The 16,817-nt window shown below is 41.3% G+C and overlaps 1 protein-coding gene across 16 annotated transcripts in view; it reads right to left on the bottom strand.

Annotated features, from left to right (window-relative positions):
* The window catches only part of OSBPL1A (oxysterol binding protein like 1A), a 237,814-nt gene that overhangs the window by 108,826 nt on the left and 112,171 nt on the right, over positions 1-16,817 (bottom strand). For 10 of the 16 annotated variants that reach the window (XM_067699463.1, XM_067699459.1, XM_067699456.1 and 7 more), the window contains one exon: positions 4,471-4,587. The exons of 1 other annotated variant lie outside the window; for it this stretch is intronic. In XM_067699463.1, coding sequence (XP_067555564.1) covers positions 4,471-4,587 — 117 coding nt within the window. Of the gene's footprint in view, positions 1-3,107; positions 3,131-4,470; positions 4,588-11,029; positions 11,179-11,269; positions 11,796-13,208; positions 13,347-16,817 lie in introns of those variants that run through there. 5 more of the 16 variants (XM_067699471.1, XM_067699467.1, XM_067699473.1 and 2 more) reach the window with 5 other exon arrangements.

Raw genomic sequence — 16,817 nt, 5'->3', positions numbered from 1 at the left:
CCCACATAACCAGCCACCGCTATAAAGATAAAGACCATTTCTCTTCTCTCCCTCCCCCAGGTCCCCTCGCTCTCCCTGTTGTCCTCAGCCCTGCAAACCACTGCTCTGATTTCTGTAACTTATGCTTTACGTTTGTCTGCTCTTGAACTTCAAATAAATGGAATCGTGCAGAGTGTACTCCTTTGTGTCTGGCTTCTTTCACTCAGTATAATGTTTTTCAGATTCATTCATGTTGCTGCAAGTATGAGCAGTTCTTTCCTTTTCACTGCTGAGGACTATTCCACTGCACAGCTACACCACGATCCCCAACTCCCCTCTTTTAATGCCTTCAGCTCTGTCTCTGGAAATATCTTTTTGTTGAACATCATTAAGTCCACAAAGACAATAACTTTGCTTTTACAGAATTTTGATGTTTTATTCTGTTTTGACAAGTGTTTTCATGGTTCTCAAACTGGGTGGGGGGGGAGGGGATGACTAAAATATGCTTGAATCACAGCTCAGCAGATTTTAACTCCATCTGAAGAAAACATTTTATGTGTCTAAAGCAGTGCTTCCCAAGTTTTGCAAGTCCTGGCACACATGGAAAATAACCTTTGTGTGGCACACAGGAGAGACCAAGCACCTGATTTGGGGCTCTGGCCATTCTAAGGGTTGAAAAGATCATTACTCTTAAGCCCACTACTTGGAAAGCTCTGTTAAGTTATACTTAAAGAATAAATATCCTTGTTTTAATGACCAATATTGATTTTTACAAAACAAAACTCTTATGAGCAAATAAGGTTATGTATTCAATAAAATATTGATTAAGCAACCAAAGTGACTGGAAAATTCCCAAAGTCTTAAAATAATGAACACGGCTTCTAATTTTTCCTTCTTTAAGTACACTCTAAAATTTTTTCCGGGGCTTCCCTGGTGGCGCAGTGGTTGAGAGTCTGCCTGCTAATGCAGGGGACACGGGTTCGAGCCCTGGTCTGGGAGGACCCCACATGCCGCGGAGCAACTAGGCCCGTGAACCACAACTACTGAGCCTGCGCTCCGCAACAACAGAGGCCGCGATAGTGAGAGGCCCGCGCACCGCGATGAAGAGTGGCCCCTGCTTGCCACAACTAGAGAAAGCCCTCGCAGAGAAACGAAGACCCAATACAGCAAAAATAAAAGTAATTAATTAATAAACTCCTACCCCTAACATCTTCTAAAAAAAAAATTTCCGATTTTTTCAAACAAAACAAAAAAGGACCCATGACTGTCAACTGGTGCCGAGGCACCCTTTCCCAGCCTAGTATGACACAATTTCTTCATAGAGGGGAGTCAATCCTCCCATTGTGCTCTTCATGCCACAAATATTCATCAACCACCTACACCATGCCAGGCATTCCAGGCTGCAGGGAATCAGCAGTGAACAAAGCAGACAAAAATACCTGCACACAGAGGACTTACAGTCTACCAAGTGGAAAGAAACAGGTAAAGGAGTGAAATACACAGTGTGTTAGGTGGTGGAGAACACTAACAACAAAAATAAAGCTGGGAGGGGAAAGGGTGGAACCAGGGTGGCCAGGGGCTTACCGGGCAAGCGCCACGGGATTAAAGGCCAGGGTGAGGGAGAGGAGAGCAAGTATCAGGAAACGAGTGCTCCAGGCAGAGGGAGAGCAGAGTTCTCAGGTAGGAGGGGGCTTACGAGTCTGTGGCATAAGAGGAGGCCACCGTCCTCAGAACAAAGCGAGTGGGGCAAGAGTGAAGCAAAGGAGAGGCCGCAGAGGCAGGGTCCACCCCTCAGGGCTGGGGAGGCCATCATAGCCCTAGAGGTTCCTTCCCAGGAGCAGGACGGAAAGCCAACTGCAAAGGGCCATGCTCTGCGCCCCAACTTCATGTGGGACGCCAGGCTCATTTCTGGAGGACACAAAACTTGAGGGCAATCGGTGAAGAGTAAAAAGAAAGGATCTGGAAAGCCTGACACAGGAATAACTGGCGAAGGAACTTGGAGATGCCTGGCTTGGGGAAGAAGAATTTATTGGTCGCTCCAAAAGCTGATGAATTGTCACAAGAGGTAATTCCTTTCACTTTTTTGTGATGCTGCAGAGCACACACTTGAAACCATGAATTAAAAAAAAAAAAAAAAAGGAAAAAGAAAAAAGAAGAGGAAAAACCTCGCCTTAATGTAAGTTTTAACTTTCTAGTATTTATAGTTTTCCTACAGTAGACTGGGTGGCCCTGAAAGATTATTCATGTATAAGAGTAGTAGTAGCAGCTAGAAGTGCAAGAGCTAACATCTAGGTATGTCTACTATATGCCAGATGTTATGGTAAATACTTGGTGTGCCACCTCATGTAATCCTCCCCCAATCCTATGAGGTAGGTATTATTAACAATGAGGAAACTCAAGCTCATTGAGATGACACGACCTGCCTAGGATCGCAGAACCAGTAAACGATGGAGCCAGTGCTCGAACCCAGGTCTGGGCTTGACTCAAGCTCCAAGCCTGTAACCACTGGCACCCCCTGCCTGTAAGTCCATCGATGGCAGTGTTTACATGGCACATAAAGGGACCTTCTGGCCGGCAGGAAGTTGGAGAGAGGATTCTTGCAAATGGAGAAAAATTAGGTAACCTCTAAGATCCCTTTTTATAATTTTGTGGTTACATTTTCCCAAGTTTTCATCTTATTTTTAAAATTTTCCTTTGACTTCAAGGTTGATAGAAATTTTATACTCCTAAAAACGGCTAAAGATCTAATAATTTCATTATAGGATATGTTAAATTACCTATCCAATTCTAACGCTGAGGATAACCGTGCTCTGATTTTGAGTAACACATATTTTCCTTGATTAGTTCCCTTGTACAAGGAAGGTAGGCTTGATTTTTCTCAAGGACAATTAATCCTTGAACAACGCAGGGGTTAATCCATGTATAACTTATAGCCCACCCTCTGTATCCAAGGTTCCTCCACATCTGCTAATTCAGCCGACCACAGACCATGTAATACTGTAGTATTTACTATTCAAAAATATTGGCATGTAAGTGAATCTGTGCAATTTAAACCCACGTTGTTCAAGGGTCAACTGCATATCAATTTCCTTGTCTCATATTTTATATCTACCACAATTCAAACATACCTGCACTTTCATTTTCCTTTGTAGACAAGATAAAATTCTTTTCAATTGAGCAATTATCCTTCCAAATACAACAGCAAATCGACATTTGGTATCTAAAGTACAGAAAGATAACATAAAAGTATAATACAGATATATGAACTTAAACCAAGTCTACAGTCCATGGAAACCACATCCCTGCTTTGTGCAGTTGTTTTTTACTGACTGAAGGGGAAACAAGGGACTAAGGAGAACTGGCACTGTGCACCCTCTGCTACACTTGAACCAGGGTAACTTCTGAGTGATGAGAAAGCACTGCTCTGCAGGGCGGTTATGAGCCAGTGTAGAGTCTGGCAACCTTGGGGTCAACGTCTGGATAGCAAACATGGTTAACTCCACTTAAAAAAAAATTATTTTCTTACAGCCAATTATATGGCTACTATAAAGACAAAAAGAAAACCCAGGAAACAAAAAGTGTTGGCAAGGATGTAGGGAAATTAGAACCCTCGCACACTGTTGGTAGGAATGTAAAATGGTGCAGCCACTAGGCAAAACAGTATGGCGAGTCCTCAAAAAATTAAAAATAGAATTACCACATGACTCAGCAACTCCACTTCTGAGTATATGCTAAAAAGAATTAAAAGCACAGACACAAAGAGATACTTGTACACTCACGTTCACAGCAGCATTATTTACAACAGCCAAAAGGTTGAATCAACCCAAACACAACACTGACGGATGCACGGATAAACAAAATGTGGTATATATACATACAACGAAATAATATTCAGCCTTAAAGAAGGAGAAAATTCTAACACATGTGACAACATGGATGGACCTTAAAGGAATTATGCTGAGATAAGCCACTCACAAAAAGACAAATATTGTATGATTCCACTTATATGAGACTCCTAAAGTAGTCAAATTCAGAGAGACAGAAAGTAGCAGCATGATTTCCAAGGGCTAGGAGGAGAGGGGAATGATGGATGAGTTACTGTGTAATGTAGATAGAGTTTTAGTTTAGGAAGATGAAAAGAGTTTTTGGAGATGGATGGTGGTGATGGTTACACAACGGTATGAATGTACTTAGTGTCACTGAACTATGCGCTTATAAATGGTTAAGATGGTAAATTTTATGCTATGCAAATTCTAGCACAAATAAAATAATTAAAAATTTTTCTCCAAATATAAAATAAACAGTTTGATTTGCATTAACATGAAAAAAAAAGGCTCCCGTTGTATCACATAGTTTAAGTTGGGTCCTTGAAATGATCTATTACAAAGTCAACTAATATCAAAATGTATATGTTCTTCACATAAAATAAAACCACCGTATTAAGTACAAATCTGTTCCTAACGTTTTAACCACTATTTACTTAGTACTTACTACTTGCAGAAAAATCCCCAAATTATCATCATCACATCTGAATGCACTCTGCGGCACAGCCATGTCCAACCAATTCACAAGAGAATGTTGTAATCCAGTGATTTCCAAACTGGGAGGCTATGAAAACACAGAACAACTTCTGATACAATAATGGGGTAAGACCTACAAGTGATGGCAACTACACAGGTACCATGGACAAGCCACAAATCTGGCTCTGAATTCTCTTAAGGCCAAAACAGAAAGAGAAATACAATTATGCCCTTTTAATTGTCCACAAGGAAAAAAACATATCACTTCTTTAGGGAAAACAAACTCCCTCTTTGTCCTTAGCTCTGATTTCTCATTCAGGGTAATATATAGGGGATTAAGAGTATTTGAGGGCAAAATAATCAATAATGCCACTTAAGCTAAATTGTTTTGAAATGCCCCTGAATAGAAATGGAGGGTGTAATTCCAACTTAAAATTCAGTGACGGACATTTTTCAGAAAATCAAGAAAATACAGCCCAGGCTGTAGCATTCTGATGGTTTAATTTTAGGATAAAATTTAGAACATTTAGAGACATGGATAAATTCTATATATTCCAAAAATGTGACCTCAACTAAGCAAAATTTTCACAAAAAGATGGAGAGTGTTTCCTGTTGCGAACCTGGAATACAGGTGTTCTGTGCATAATCCAAAGACGCTGAAATATTCTTGGCCACCTGATTATCTTTAAAGTCGGTATCCTTTTGTCGAATCGAGAAATTAGCTTATAAATGTCCACATCAGCTTTGAAACAAGGCGGACTGTCTTCTCTAACGGATGAATTTTCCTAATTCAAGCTGTGTGTGATATAGTGTGTTGTTCTTCAGCATTGAATTTGGAGGCAGATCCCTGGATCTGGCTCTCAGTGTAGCCCCTCCTCGCTACATAAACTCGGGGAGGTATCGAACCCTCTCTGCAGGTCCTACTCTCACCTGTAAGAATGGAGGCGACGAGATCAACCGTAACAACCATTTCAAACTGTGTTGTACGGAGGCACCTTAGTGGATGAGGAGGTGCTTTTACTTTACGTTTCTCGTACACGGGCATCTACTTTAGCACCCAATAAAACCTGAAAATCACCAGACTTGTAGATGCTCTGCAATCTAAGACTGAGCCTATGACTTTGTGATTTTAAACAACTCATCCATACCACAAAATAAAGTAACAAAAATAAGTGAAGAAAATATTCGAAGTTAAATCATTTCTAAGAAATTTTATTAAGGAGAATTATATTCCCACACTTCATTTGCAATTCAGTTGTCCAGAACCCAGAACAACAAAATCTCCCTCATACCAACATTTTAAGTGAAGGGTGATTTCTCAAGTACCTCAAAAAGGCACAGTGTCATGAATGTGGCAAATAAAAAGATACGTAAAGGAACAGATGGTATCACTGCAGCTTAGGATCCAACCACTGGACGTAACAACGTGTCCACTTCTCCATCCGGGGAGGCTATGAGCTCCCTTCCCCAGAGGACAGACACCTCCCTCTGAATCCCTTTCAACCACTGGGCGGAGCTCCAGTGCTCTGGTCATTCCTACCACCACCAGCTGCTTCCCACCAGGGTTTCTCTGATCCAGCATCCCAGACCACAAACCACTTGAACGCCACTTCTCTGTCCCTGAATTGAGCAAAAAATCCTTTCAAGATACTTTTCTGAAAATAAAGCTTGGGAAGACTGTCTTAACATAAAGCTGATGGGTTTATCCTTATCTCATTTGAGTCTCACAGCAACTCATGAAATAGAGAGAAGGGGTCTGTGTTAATAACCCTGTTACACAGGAGCAATGTGAGGCCCAGAGTCAGACAGCAAGGAAAAAGTCACTAATACCAGAGCCCACATTTCAGGACTCCAGGTAATAGGAGCTCAGACTCTACCATCTATGCCATCTTCCTAGGCCTGCCCTATACTCTCCCTAACTTTGCCATCAGTTGGACTGTATTAGGAATAACAAAAATCATCAGGTACATAATGATGAACCTTTGAGCATCTAAAGAAAATGAGACACCAATTATCTTCTTTTTCCTCCTTGGTGCTGGAGCCAGGGTTCTAAGGAGAAGGAAAGAGCAAGATGAACAATGTTGAGCAGATAATGGAAAAATCCTGCAGGTATGGGGGTGGTGGTGGTGGTTAGAGTGTATAAAACCGGGAGACAGAAGAAAAAAGTGGGGGCAGAGGGCAAGGGAAGACGATCATTCTTCTTCCACTGCACAAAGTATCTAGGGGTAGAAAAGAGGGGGTGAGGGAAAAAGAGGGAGAAGCTGAGCAGCAGGTGGGGAAGAGAAACGGAGAGAAATGCCAAGCAATGAAAACAAGGAAAGTTGGGTAAGAGAAAAAAAAAAAATTGGAAGTAGTCAAAACCTTCCAGAAACTTTAGGTATTTTAAATAGTAGTAGTTCTCGGTCTGGAATGATGAAGTCTAGGAAATGTATTATTCAAGTCTATAAACTCATCAAAGTAATGGATAAAGCTAGCAGTGATATATTCACTATATTACAAAATACTAGAATTAGTATTGCAAATTGAAATCTAGAATTGAAATCTGGAAAGGAACAAATTTTGAACAAATTATCCACTTTAAGGAGACAGAGAATTATAAATGTATAGATAGTAGGAAGAAAATAAACTCAAGGAAAAGTGATAGAAATAACTATAGAAATTTAAAAGAAAAAGATAAAATAGATAAAAGCTAGACAGTTCTTTGAAAAATAATCAAATAAACAAAGCCTTAATGAGACTGATCTTACAAGGAGAGCAAAATTCATTTGGAAATAGCCAAATAAACATTAGAAGAAAGAAAATGGAAGAAGATTAGAAAAGGGAATACATAATTACAGAATGGACATAAGTTAAAAAGACAATAAAAGAATATTATGAACTTCCTTATAACAACAAATTTCAAAACTTAAATGGAAACGATAAAATTCCTCGAAAGATGTAACTTGTCAAAACTGACCCAAAGAGAAACAGAAAACTAAAATAGCACTACAACCATTAAATACATGTAATTGATCCAAAAAAAAAAACCTCACAAAGGTGGTTTTATAAGAAAATTCCACTAAATTTTCAAAGAACAGACCATTTCAATTTTATACAACTCTTCCGGAGAACAGCAAAAGAGAGAATACTCCCAAACTCACTATATGAGGCCAGTGTAACCTTGATAATAAACCCTGATGAGGACAGAACAAAAAAAGGAAATTACAAGCCAATTTCACTTATAAACAGATGTTAAAAACCAAAACAAACCAAACTGAGGAGAATGTTAAAAATAATACATCATGACCAGGTTAGGTTTAGTCCAGGTACACAAGGATGGCTTATCAATAAAAAGAATCTAAAAATATAACTTGCCACCTTCACAAATAGAAGAAAAACGTCATGATTCTCTTGGTAAATGAATATTTGATAAGTTCAACACCCTTTCATGATAAAAAAAAAAAACTCAACAATATAAGAATGAAAGGGAACTTCATTAACCTGATAAATGGTATGCACCAAGTATCTTTCTCAACATGGAATCATTAGATTCCTTTTAAATACCAGGGATGAACATGGATTCCTACCACCTCCGCTGCTGTTCAACATTGTCCTGAAGGCCCTAACCAGTACAGTAGAAAGAAGAAAAATAAATAAGAGGTGTAAGGACTGAAAGAAAGGAACAAAACTGTAATTATTCACGGACTGTCTACAGATACTGAACCCCAGTCTATCTTCATTATTTTTACTTTCTACTCCCCACTCACTCCTCTGCTCACTGCAGTCAGGCTTCATGCTGTCAAGCTTCTAAAACTTCCCTCATCAAAGACACCTGGCTACCAAATCGAACAGATGCGTTTCAGTTGCTACTTCACCTTCTTGGACCTCTTGTCCCCTGGCCCCCCAGGCTGCTTTTCCTCAGTGCATTCCACTGGCTCTCTTTCTTCCACAGACAGTATTCATCGTTTGATTTCAAACTTCAAACGACACTTCTCCTAGTGTTATTATTTACTCCTTCAGCCTCGATCACCACGTTTAATCAGGTGGCTCCCAGTACTAAAGATTCCCCAGTTTTTATCGGACAAGTCAGGATGACCTTATTCAGATGTCATCGTGTTCAAAGGTGAACTCATCCTCCCCTTTCCTCCCTACTGCAGCCACCTTCTATCCTGTGACTTATGCCATGAATGTGGGGTCATCTAACTCCACCGGCTTCATTCCTCACACTCCATCTATGATCAGCTCCTACTCATATTGTATATCTCAAAGTCTCTCTTCTCTCTGCTCTTGTATCTTCCTTTCCTTTTCCACAGCCACCAACTAGGCTCAGACTCTGATTATCTCTCTCTCGAATTCCTGCATCTGGCCACTCTGCTTTCAGGCCTGCCCTCTAATCCTTCTCATAAGGAACAAATCTGATTAAATCTCTCCCCCCCCCCCCATTAAAATCTCTCAGTGATTCTAACTGCCCAAAATAATCCAAACTCTTCAGGCATATTTTACAAAGTCTTTCAAGAAGACCGACCCTGCTTCTACTGATCTAGCCTTGACTTTCTCGTTACCTATCCCACTCTGTTCCAGTCTTAATGAACTATTTGCTGGAATTCATCCCTTTCTCTTCCCCCTGTGTATGTTGTGCTTTCTGTAAGAACCTAGTCAGTCATCTGGCTCCTGCAGTAATCTCTTAAGTTTTATGAAGACAGGCTGGTACAGTAGTATCTGACAAGATGAACATTCTGTAAATACTTATTGAATTAAGGGGAAAATTTTACATAAAGTAATAGATATCAAATCTATGGTGCACCATTATAAAGTTGTATAGGGGTTACATCCTTAACACTCTGAAGTTAAAATGAGAGGAAAATTATGTCTGCCTATAACTCATTCAAAACTCATTAGCTAGAGTAGAAGTCGGACACTGCACTCTGATTGGAAAACGGCAGTGAACAAGATGAACACACTTGCATCCAGGTTACAGTTTTGGTACTATCGTGAGATACAAAAACTCATGATGATAGATCTTGGGTCATACCAAGCATCACAAGGCTAATACATACACACAAACACACTTCACACTACTAATTAAAATCTTATGTATTTCTGTTCAAAAACTTCACAGACGTTACCAAAACGCAAACCAGCTTCATTTTACACAAACTTCACATTTATTTAACTTATGTCCCAGCTGCTTCCAAAACTAAGTTGTAGCAGTATATTTCTGGATTATATACACAACAAGCTAAAAATTCAGGAATAATGTGGACTAAGTAAAAATTCTAAATTCCTACTTTTTAAAGGAATTAGAAGTTTTCTTATAATCTTCATGGAGCTGATATACACAATGATAACTACACAACCATAAATCACAATCCTTTTTAAGAGAATGTAAACGACAAAGTCAAAAACTATACATAGAGCTTAAAGTATGGTGTTGCATAATTATTTTATGAAGTATGTATAATATTTAATATGTGCTTGGATCATATTTATATAGTACCTTGATTATCAGTAGATACATTTGCTTTTAATATGGAAAACCTAATAAGCTTTTTAATTTCTCCCTGTTCTGCACAGTGCACAACTACGGGAAGGGCCATTATGGGGTTCACTTTAACCATCAATGAAATCCCCTAAAATTAATGTTTAAAGAGCTCCTAAAGAGGGAAGACTAGAGTCCTGCAATTATATTCGCAGTGACACAAATCCCTTTAGGCCCCCAATCTAGTAAAAAGTAGTACTGGGACAAAGGCTAAAATAGCTCTCTGGGTCTTCATGTTCAGATTAAACATCTACTCAATTCAAGCTGAGCTAACTTGCGAAGTCATCAGCTTCCAGGTCAAACATTATTTGGACCGGAGATTAACTGTGGTGTGTCCTCAAACTGAAAAGAAAATTTATATTTAGATCCCTATACTCTAGCCTACACATTACTCCACCAACACGCATTTCAAACATTTTTCTCTTTTGCAAAAGATTCCTGCTAAGCAATGCTGTCTTCTAAATGAAATGCCTTCATTCTGTCTTTGAACCTAATTAAAATTAAGGAACTTTTAATAGCTTTAATAACCCTCAAAAGCTGGAAAAGCTCTTCCCTGGCATCTTCCCCTCCTTAGTACCACCCTCCCTCCAAATCCAGAAAAAAACCTGCACAACAGAAAACACGAAACTAGCCACATGCTGTGAATGCTGGGGACCATGATTCTCCACTGGTTTGGGCTACAAAGGAAGCCTATGAGTAATCAAAAATCCCTAATCAAAACGAAGTTAAAAGCCACCTCCCCACTCCCCGACCCCAGTATAATTTCCCTTTCTCTTCTCAATCCACTCAAGCATCTCCCCTCCTCGTTTTTTTCAGGGAATTTTAGCGGCCTCTGAACAGCGGATGGTAAGTTCATCTCAATGTCTGCCAGGGCTGAGACACGCGAAAAATCACTAACTTGTAAGGTTATTTAGGACAATAATGTCTTTCAGTGCCTTACTCCTCCCACTCCGGCCCTACCTGACCTACTACCAGTATTTAGCCGAAAAAAATATCTGTTCACGTGCTTTACCCCTCAGCGGCTCTTCCCGCAGGAACCGATGCAAACACACGGCCGGCCGGGCGGGTAAGGTCCCCGGCCTCGCGCACCCCTCCCCACACGCCCGCGGCCGCGCTCCGCTCCACACACTCGCGCCCAACTCTTCTTGGATCCACTTACATCCCTGGATCTCGTCGGGCCACCCTCCTCCTTCCCTCCCCGGCGTCCCCGGACGTCCCCGAGCTGCCCCGGCGCAGGCACTCGCCCACCCACCTGGGCCGGGGCTCCCCGGCAGCGCGCTCCGCCCGGCGCTCCTCGAGGCTCCAGCAGCAATGCGCTCGGCCTGTTCCTCCGCCTCCACTCCAGCCCAGCCCGGAGGCGCGACCCAGGGCGGCACCGCAAGGTCTCCCTGAAGTCACCTTCGCGGGGCCCGCCCCCCGGCTCCGGCGAGGTCGAGCAGAGGCGCGGCCCAGGACTGCGCCCGGGCCGCCCGAGGTCCGCGATGGCCCCTCGGCCACACCGCCACCCTCCAGGACTCCCGCCGGCAAATGGCCTGCGGCGGGCGGCTCCGCGGCGGCTGGCGTCGTCCGTCCCTCCTCCCCTTACCCCTCCCTCTCCCCGGCTGCGGCGCCCGCTCGCTCCGAGGCGCAGGTAGGGACCTGTCAGGGGGCTGCGGGAGCAGCGCGCGGGGATTTCGGGGAAGGTGGCACCGCTCCCCGGGCTCTGCGAGCATCCGTGGAGGCGCCGGCCCGGCCCTGGAGCGGGCGCTGTACTGACGCCGGTCCTGCGGACGCGGCCCTGGCAACTTTTAAATGGCCAGCCTGCCCCCCGGGAAAAGCAGAGGGATCCTCTCTTCTGGAGTCTTCCATTCGAAGGTAACTGACACACAGGCTTACACTTAAGAGTTAACGGTCCGATTCCACAACAAAGACTGAGCTAGTCTGCACATATTTATTTTTCACATACTTCCTGGGCTACCATTTGAGCAATGAGGAAAACAACAGTATTGACCCTACTAACGTGAAACCTACTCACGTGAAATAGGTGTTTCTGATTCTGGCGACCCCTAAAGGGTGGACGAAAGCGTAAAGGTCAGTAAGACCCACCACATACATGATATACTTAAAAGTGAGATGTTCAGGCTAATGAAATTCCTCGTTAACTATGAGGTTCTGGTGAGGAAAAACAAACAGCAGTCTTAAACCTTTCTAAGGTATACAAACCTGTCCTCGACTTTGGGAAGCAGAGTAATACTGAACAAAATTGAGTATTTCTTTGACAAGATCCTAGGGTACTTTAAGTTCGCCCTTCCAGCAGTGGTGGCTGTATTTGCACTACAGATGAAAAACGTGTAAAAGATGAGACAAGGCCACACTCGGAAAAATGGGAATTAATGCCAGTGAGGTTTCAAGGTGTCTTTGAAAAGGCAGTTTTGTTTTTTTTTTCCATTCTCAGTTGGTGACTAAATATTATCACATTTTGAAAAGTCACATTTGTCACTGAAGAAGAGACCTTGCTACAGAATCTTTCTCCCTAGGCCCTAAAAATTAGAGAAAGAATTCAGTTTGCAAAAGTAGTACCAGGCAGCAAAACAAAACAATGAACAACAAAGGCTACTTTGTTTCAGAAGGCAATTTACAAAGCACCTAAAATGTGCCAGGCACTGTACTGAGGAACTGCACATAAAATAACTCATTTGCATTCTCATTTTCAGATTTGGAAATGGAATTCCCAAACATATATTAATTTGCTCAGGGTCAAGATAGCAGAGTTTAGGTCCTGACTGGTCTGACCCAAAAGCTTGTATTCTTTCCTTTGTACATTCATTATTCATTTATTCAAGTATTTATTAACTGTCTACTAAATACCAAGCACTATGCTAGAAACAGACGCTACAAAAATAAGATACTTACTTGAGGAGCTCCAGTCAAGTAAATATATAATCAGACAAGTAAATATATAATGATACAATGTCATAAGCGCTGCAACAGCAAGGAACTCCTAGACTAGGAGGGACATTAACTCAATTTTGAAGGGTGGAACCTGGGATTGCGAAATGGTTAGCAGTCATCCAACACAGCAATCCTGAGAACTTTATCTAACAGAATGGCAATGGGGAATCTGTGTGCTGGCTTGGAGGAGACAGACAACTGAGATACAGGAAGTAAAAATGACAGGACTTGATTAAAAATGGGGCTGAGGAAGAACGAACCAGAGGCAGCTCCCATGTTTCCGGCTTGAATTATCCAACAGGTAACTTTGAGTTGAATCGGTAACTCGGTTCTAGGCACTTTGGTTTAGAAATGCCTCTGATGTATCCATATGTAAATGTCCGAAAGGCAGCTGGATACAACTGGTTCATAGCTCAGAAGATCCAAAGTGGATATACCTGAATCATCATGGATTTCTGGGTTGAAGGAGTGGGAATTCTCCAGGGAGAATGCTGAGTGAGAAGGCCACCCACAGAAACCTAGGGAATACTAACATGCAAAGCACAGGCAGAAGGAAAAGATGCTTTAGAAGAAGACTGAGGAGGAGTTGCTATACAGGAAAGAGAAGCCAGAAGAGGGAGGCACCATGGAAATCACAGAGAAGCATTCCAAAAAGCAAGCAGTAGTCAAATGCCAGACCCTTTAAAAAGACAAGCAAGATAATTTAAAGATGTTCTCTGATTAGCAACAAGGAGATATTGGCAAGAATGGTCTCAGTGGACTAGTTGAGGAATAAAGAAGTAGAAACAGAAGGTATCACATTTTCAAAAATGGAACTGGAAAGGGATGTAGGGAGATAAAAGCTACAAGGGAGAATTCAGAAGAAGAGAGTAGCTGTTTTTGAAGATAGGAGACAGATGCCTCCAACAAAAGGAAAAAAAGATAAAAATCGGAATGAGGGACTAGTAGGGAGTTGGCAGCATGTACAATGTTCGCCTAACGCTTGACAATAAATTTTGCTCAGAATAGAGATGAGAGAGAGAAAGGTGAAGGCCTGAAAGATACAAACATTGCAAATGAAAAAGAGAGGGATTAAAGGACTCTGAACAGCTCAGGAAGCTAAATGAGTATTAGAAACCATGACTTTATAGAGTTATCAGTCCACATGAGGGCATGGATTCTCTCCAAAGACTTTCACATCTGGTCCAGAGTAGCAAGTACCTTTGGTTGGTTCCAACTGAGAGTCTGAATTGTTCCATTACACCACAAGCTTGGCATCACTATCTTCCCAACCATACATTTGGGTTACATCCCTTTAGCAGTGAGGAGATTTAACATTTCATAAGTGAGTTTACACTAAACACTGATTAGACTCATAATATCGAGGGGAGCTCAATAATACACAGACCCAGAGGGCACCAATGATGACTTCTGAATGACATTTTAACCACTTCTGATACCAACCTCTGGTGAGAACCGTAGAAAGAATGATTCATGAAACCAGTTTCTATCCTTTTGGATGGAACTCTCAAAACAACGTTAAAGAAAAACCACAGCCTTCACATTCTATTATAGGATGTTTCCCAAGCATATCATAAAACACACTGTAAAGGGGCTTCCCTGGTGGCGCAGTGGTTGAGACTCTCCCTGCTAATGCAGGGGACATGGGTTCGAGCCCTGGTCTGGGAAGATCCCACATGCCGTGGAGCAACTAGGCCCATGAGCCACAACTACTGAGCCTGGGCATGTGGAGCCTGTGTTCCACAAGAGAGGCCGCGGTAGTGAGAGGCCCGCGCACCGCGATGAAGAGTGGCCCCCACTTGCCACAACTAGAGAAAGCCCTCGCACAGAAATGAAGACCCAACACAGCCAAAAATTAATTAATTAATTAATTTAAAAAAAATACAGTAAGGTTGCCTTTAGTAGATCAATCACAAACTTTACAGCTTATCTTATATATTGCCGGGTTTTTTCCGACAACATAAGTTGTGTTATTTCAAGTAAAGTACACCTTCATAATGCCTCATTTATGTAGAGGTCATGTGGATACCTGGAATATCTAGGGTGTATCAGAGAATCTCCAAATAAGCAAAGAACATACCAGAAGGCCCCACACCCTAAAGCCTGTGCTCATTGTCAAGCCAAGTTTCTCACACTAAGCCAGCTTACTCTTACTGTGGACATAATTTTACCAAGTTTGGTAACTGGTTTTCTTTTTAACAAACAGGAGATTAGTATGAGTAAATCAGAAGGGATCAGTATTCCGCTGCTAGAGACAAGCACCCAGTTGGTCTAAAGAACAGGAGAGAAGAAAATTTTAGAACCATAAGGAGTAAAAAGGAATTCGAAAAGCATTAGCAGGATTGGGCCATTTAATCAAAAAGGAGTCCTGTAAACATTATCCCCTGACGGTATCTCTGTATTAAGGCAAAGAGTAATTACAAACATACAAAAGGACAATCCTGACACACCCAGAAGAGATCAAGTATGAAATCTTCAGTTTAAGAAGTAAATGTGTAAGATTCAGAGTAACTGTCCTCAAAAAAGATTAGAATAAAAACGTATTTTCTGCCGCTGGGGCTGGGGTCACTTACACCTATCGGGTCCCCATTCTGTGCCAGGTGCTATGCAGTTTTGCCAATCGGATCTCACTTACTTCTTAAAACACTCTTTTTTGGTTGGTCACCACTTTGAAAAGGAGATTGTGTTTTACTGAGGTGAAGACAGAGATTACATAGCAGAACCAGGAAATGGACTCAGGTCTATGTGCGTTCAAGCTTATCATTGCTCTTCTAATAAAGTTTTTGGATAACGAAAATAAAATTTATGATGCCTGATACATAAGGCATTACAGTGCACAATTATCCCACTCTGACCTCAATTAAGCGATTAAATTCCTATGTTGTGATTCTTAACTACTTGATAAGACCCACTTCAATGATGCCATTTACCTTTCAAATATTTTTTAGGCCTTCTCATCGTCTATAATTGTATTTCTCAGAGGGAAATCCATGGATTTCTACTGAGGGCCCCACAGGGTTGATATTTCATAGAACTACTAAAAAGAAAAATCTTAAAATACTCTAAAAACAATGAATGCCATTTACTAAATGAATACTTTGTGCTCTTGTGATATGCTAATATGGTCTATATACCTATTATTCATATACATACATCTGATCTCCACACCCAACCATCAGGTGTTCACATATCTTTATTCTTCAGAAACTTGCCCAAGGTCCTACAATTGGTTAGGGAAAGACTGAGACTTAAAAGAGGTCCATTAGACTTTCAGACCAGGGCTCTTAATGACTTTCTACATGGTCTCTCTTATATGAAAGATGAAGGTATCAAAGTTCAGAGAACTTAAGTAGCCCATCATCTCTTAAATAATAAGTAATAAGGATGGAAACACAACACAATCATTCCACAGTCAAATACATTTTCTTCAGACAACACCACCTCCTCCCAAAACAAGATAAAACCAATGTTAAAGACACAGAAGCTCCAAGATGCCATCAGAGAAAAGGGGTCACAAGTGTTAATTAGACAGCATCCTACAATAACAACCGTGGACTTACACTCAGGGCTTACTATGTGTCAGAAACTATGCTAAGCATTTTGCTTACAATTATCTTACTTAATCCTGATGACTAATTTTAAAGGCGTAAAGAGGTTAATTAGGCTAAACTTTAGGCTAATATTCTTGCACATGTAAATTTACACACAGAGGTGATTACCTAGGCTATTTTTTTTTAATCTGTTAAAGATTAGGATATGTTGGCTTCTTCAGAAATTAAAGTACTTCTAATCTAGTGTTCACCTTAAAACTATACAACCCGAGAACAAAAAAGTTATCAATACATTCATCAGATACCACACAAGAGATG

Source organism: Pseudorca crassidens, chromosome 12 (assembly GCF_039906515.1).
Source record: "Pseudorca crassidens isolate mPseCra1 chromosome 12, mPseCra1.hap1, whole genome shotgun sequence".
NCBI classification, from domain to species: domain Eukaryota; kingdom Metazoa; phylum Chordata; class Mammalia; order Artiodactyla; family Delphinidae; genus Pseudorca; species Pseudorca crassidens.
This window is presented reverse-complemented; position numbering and strand designations above follow the sequence as displayed.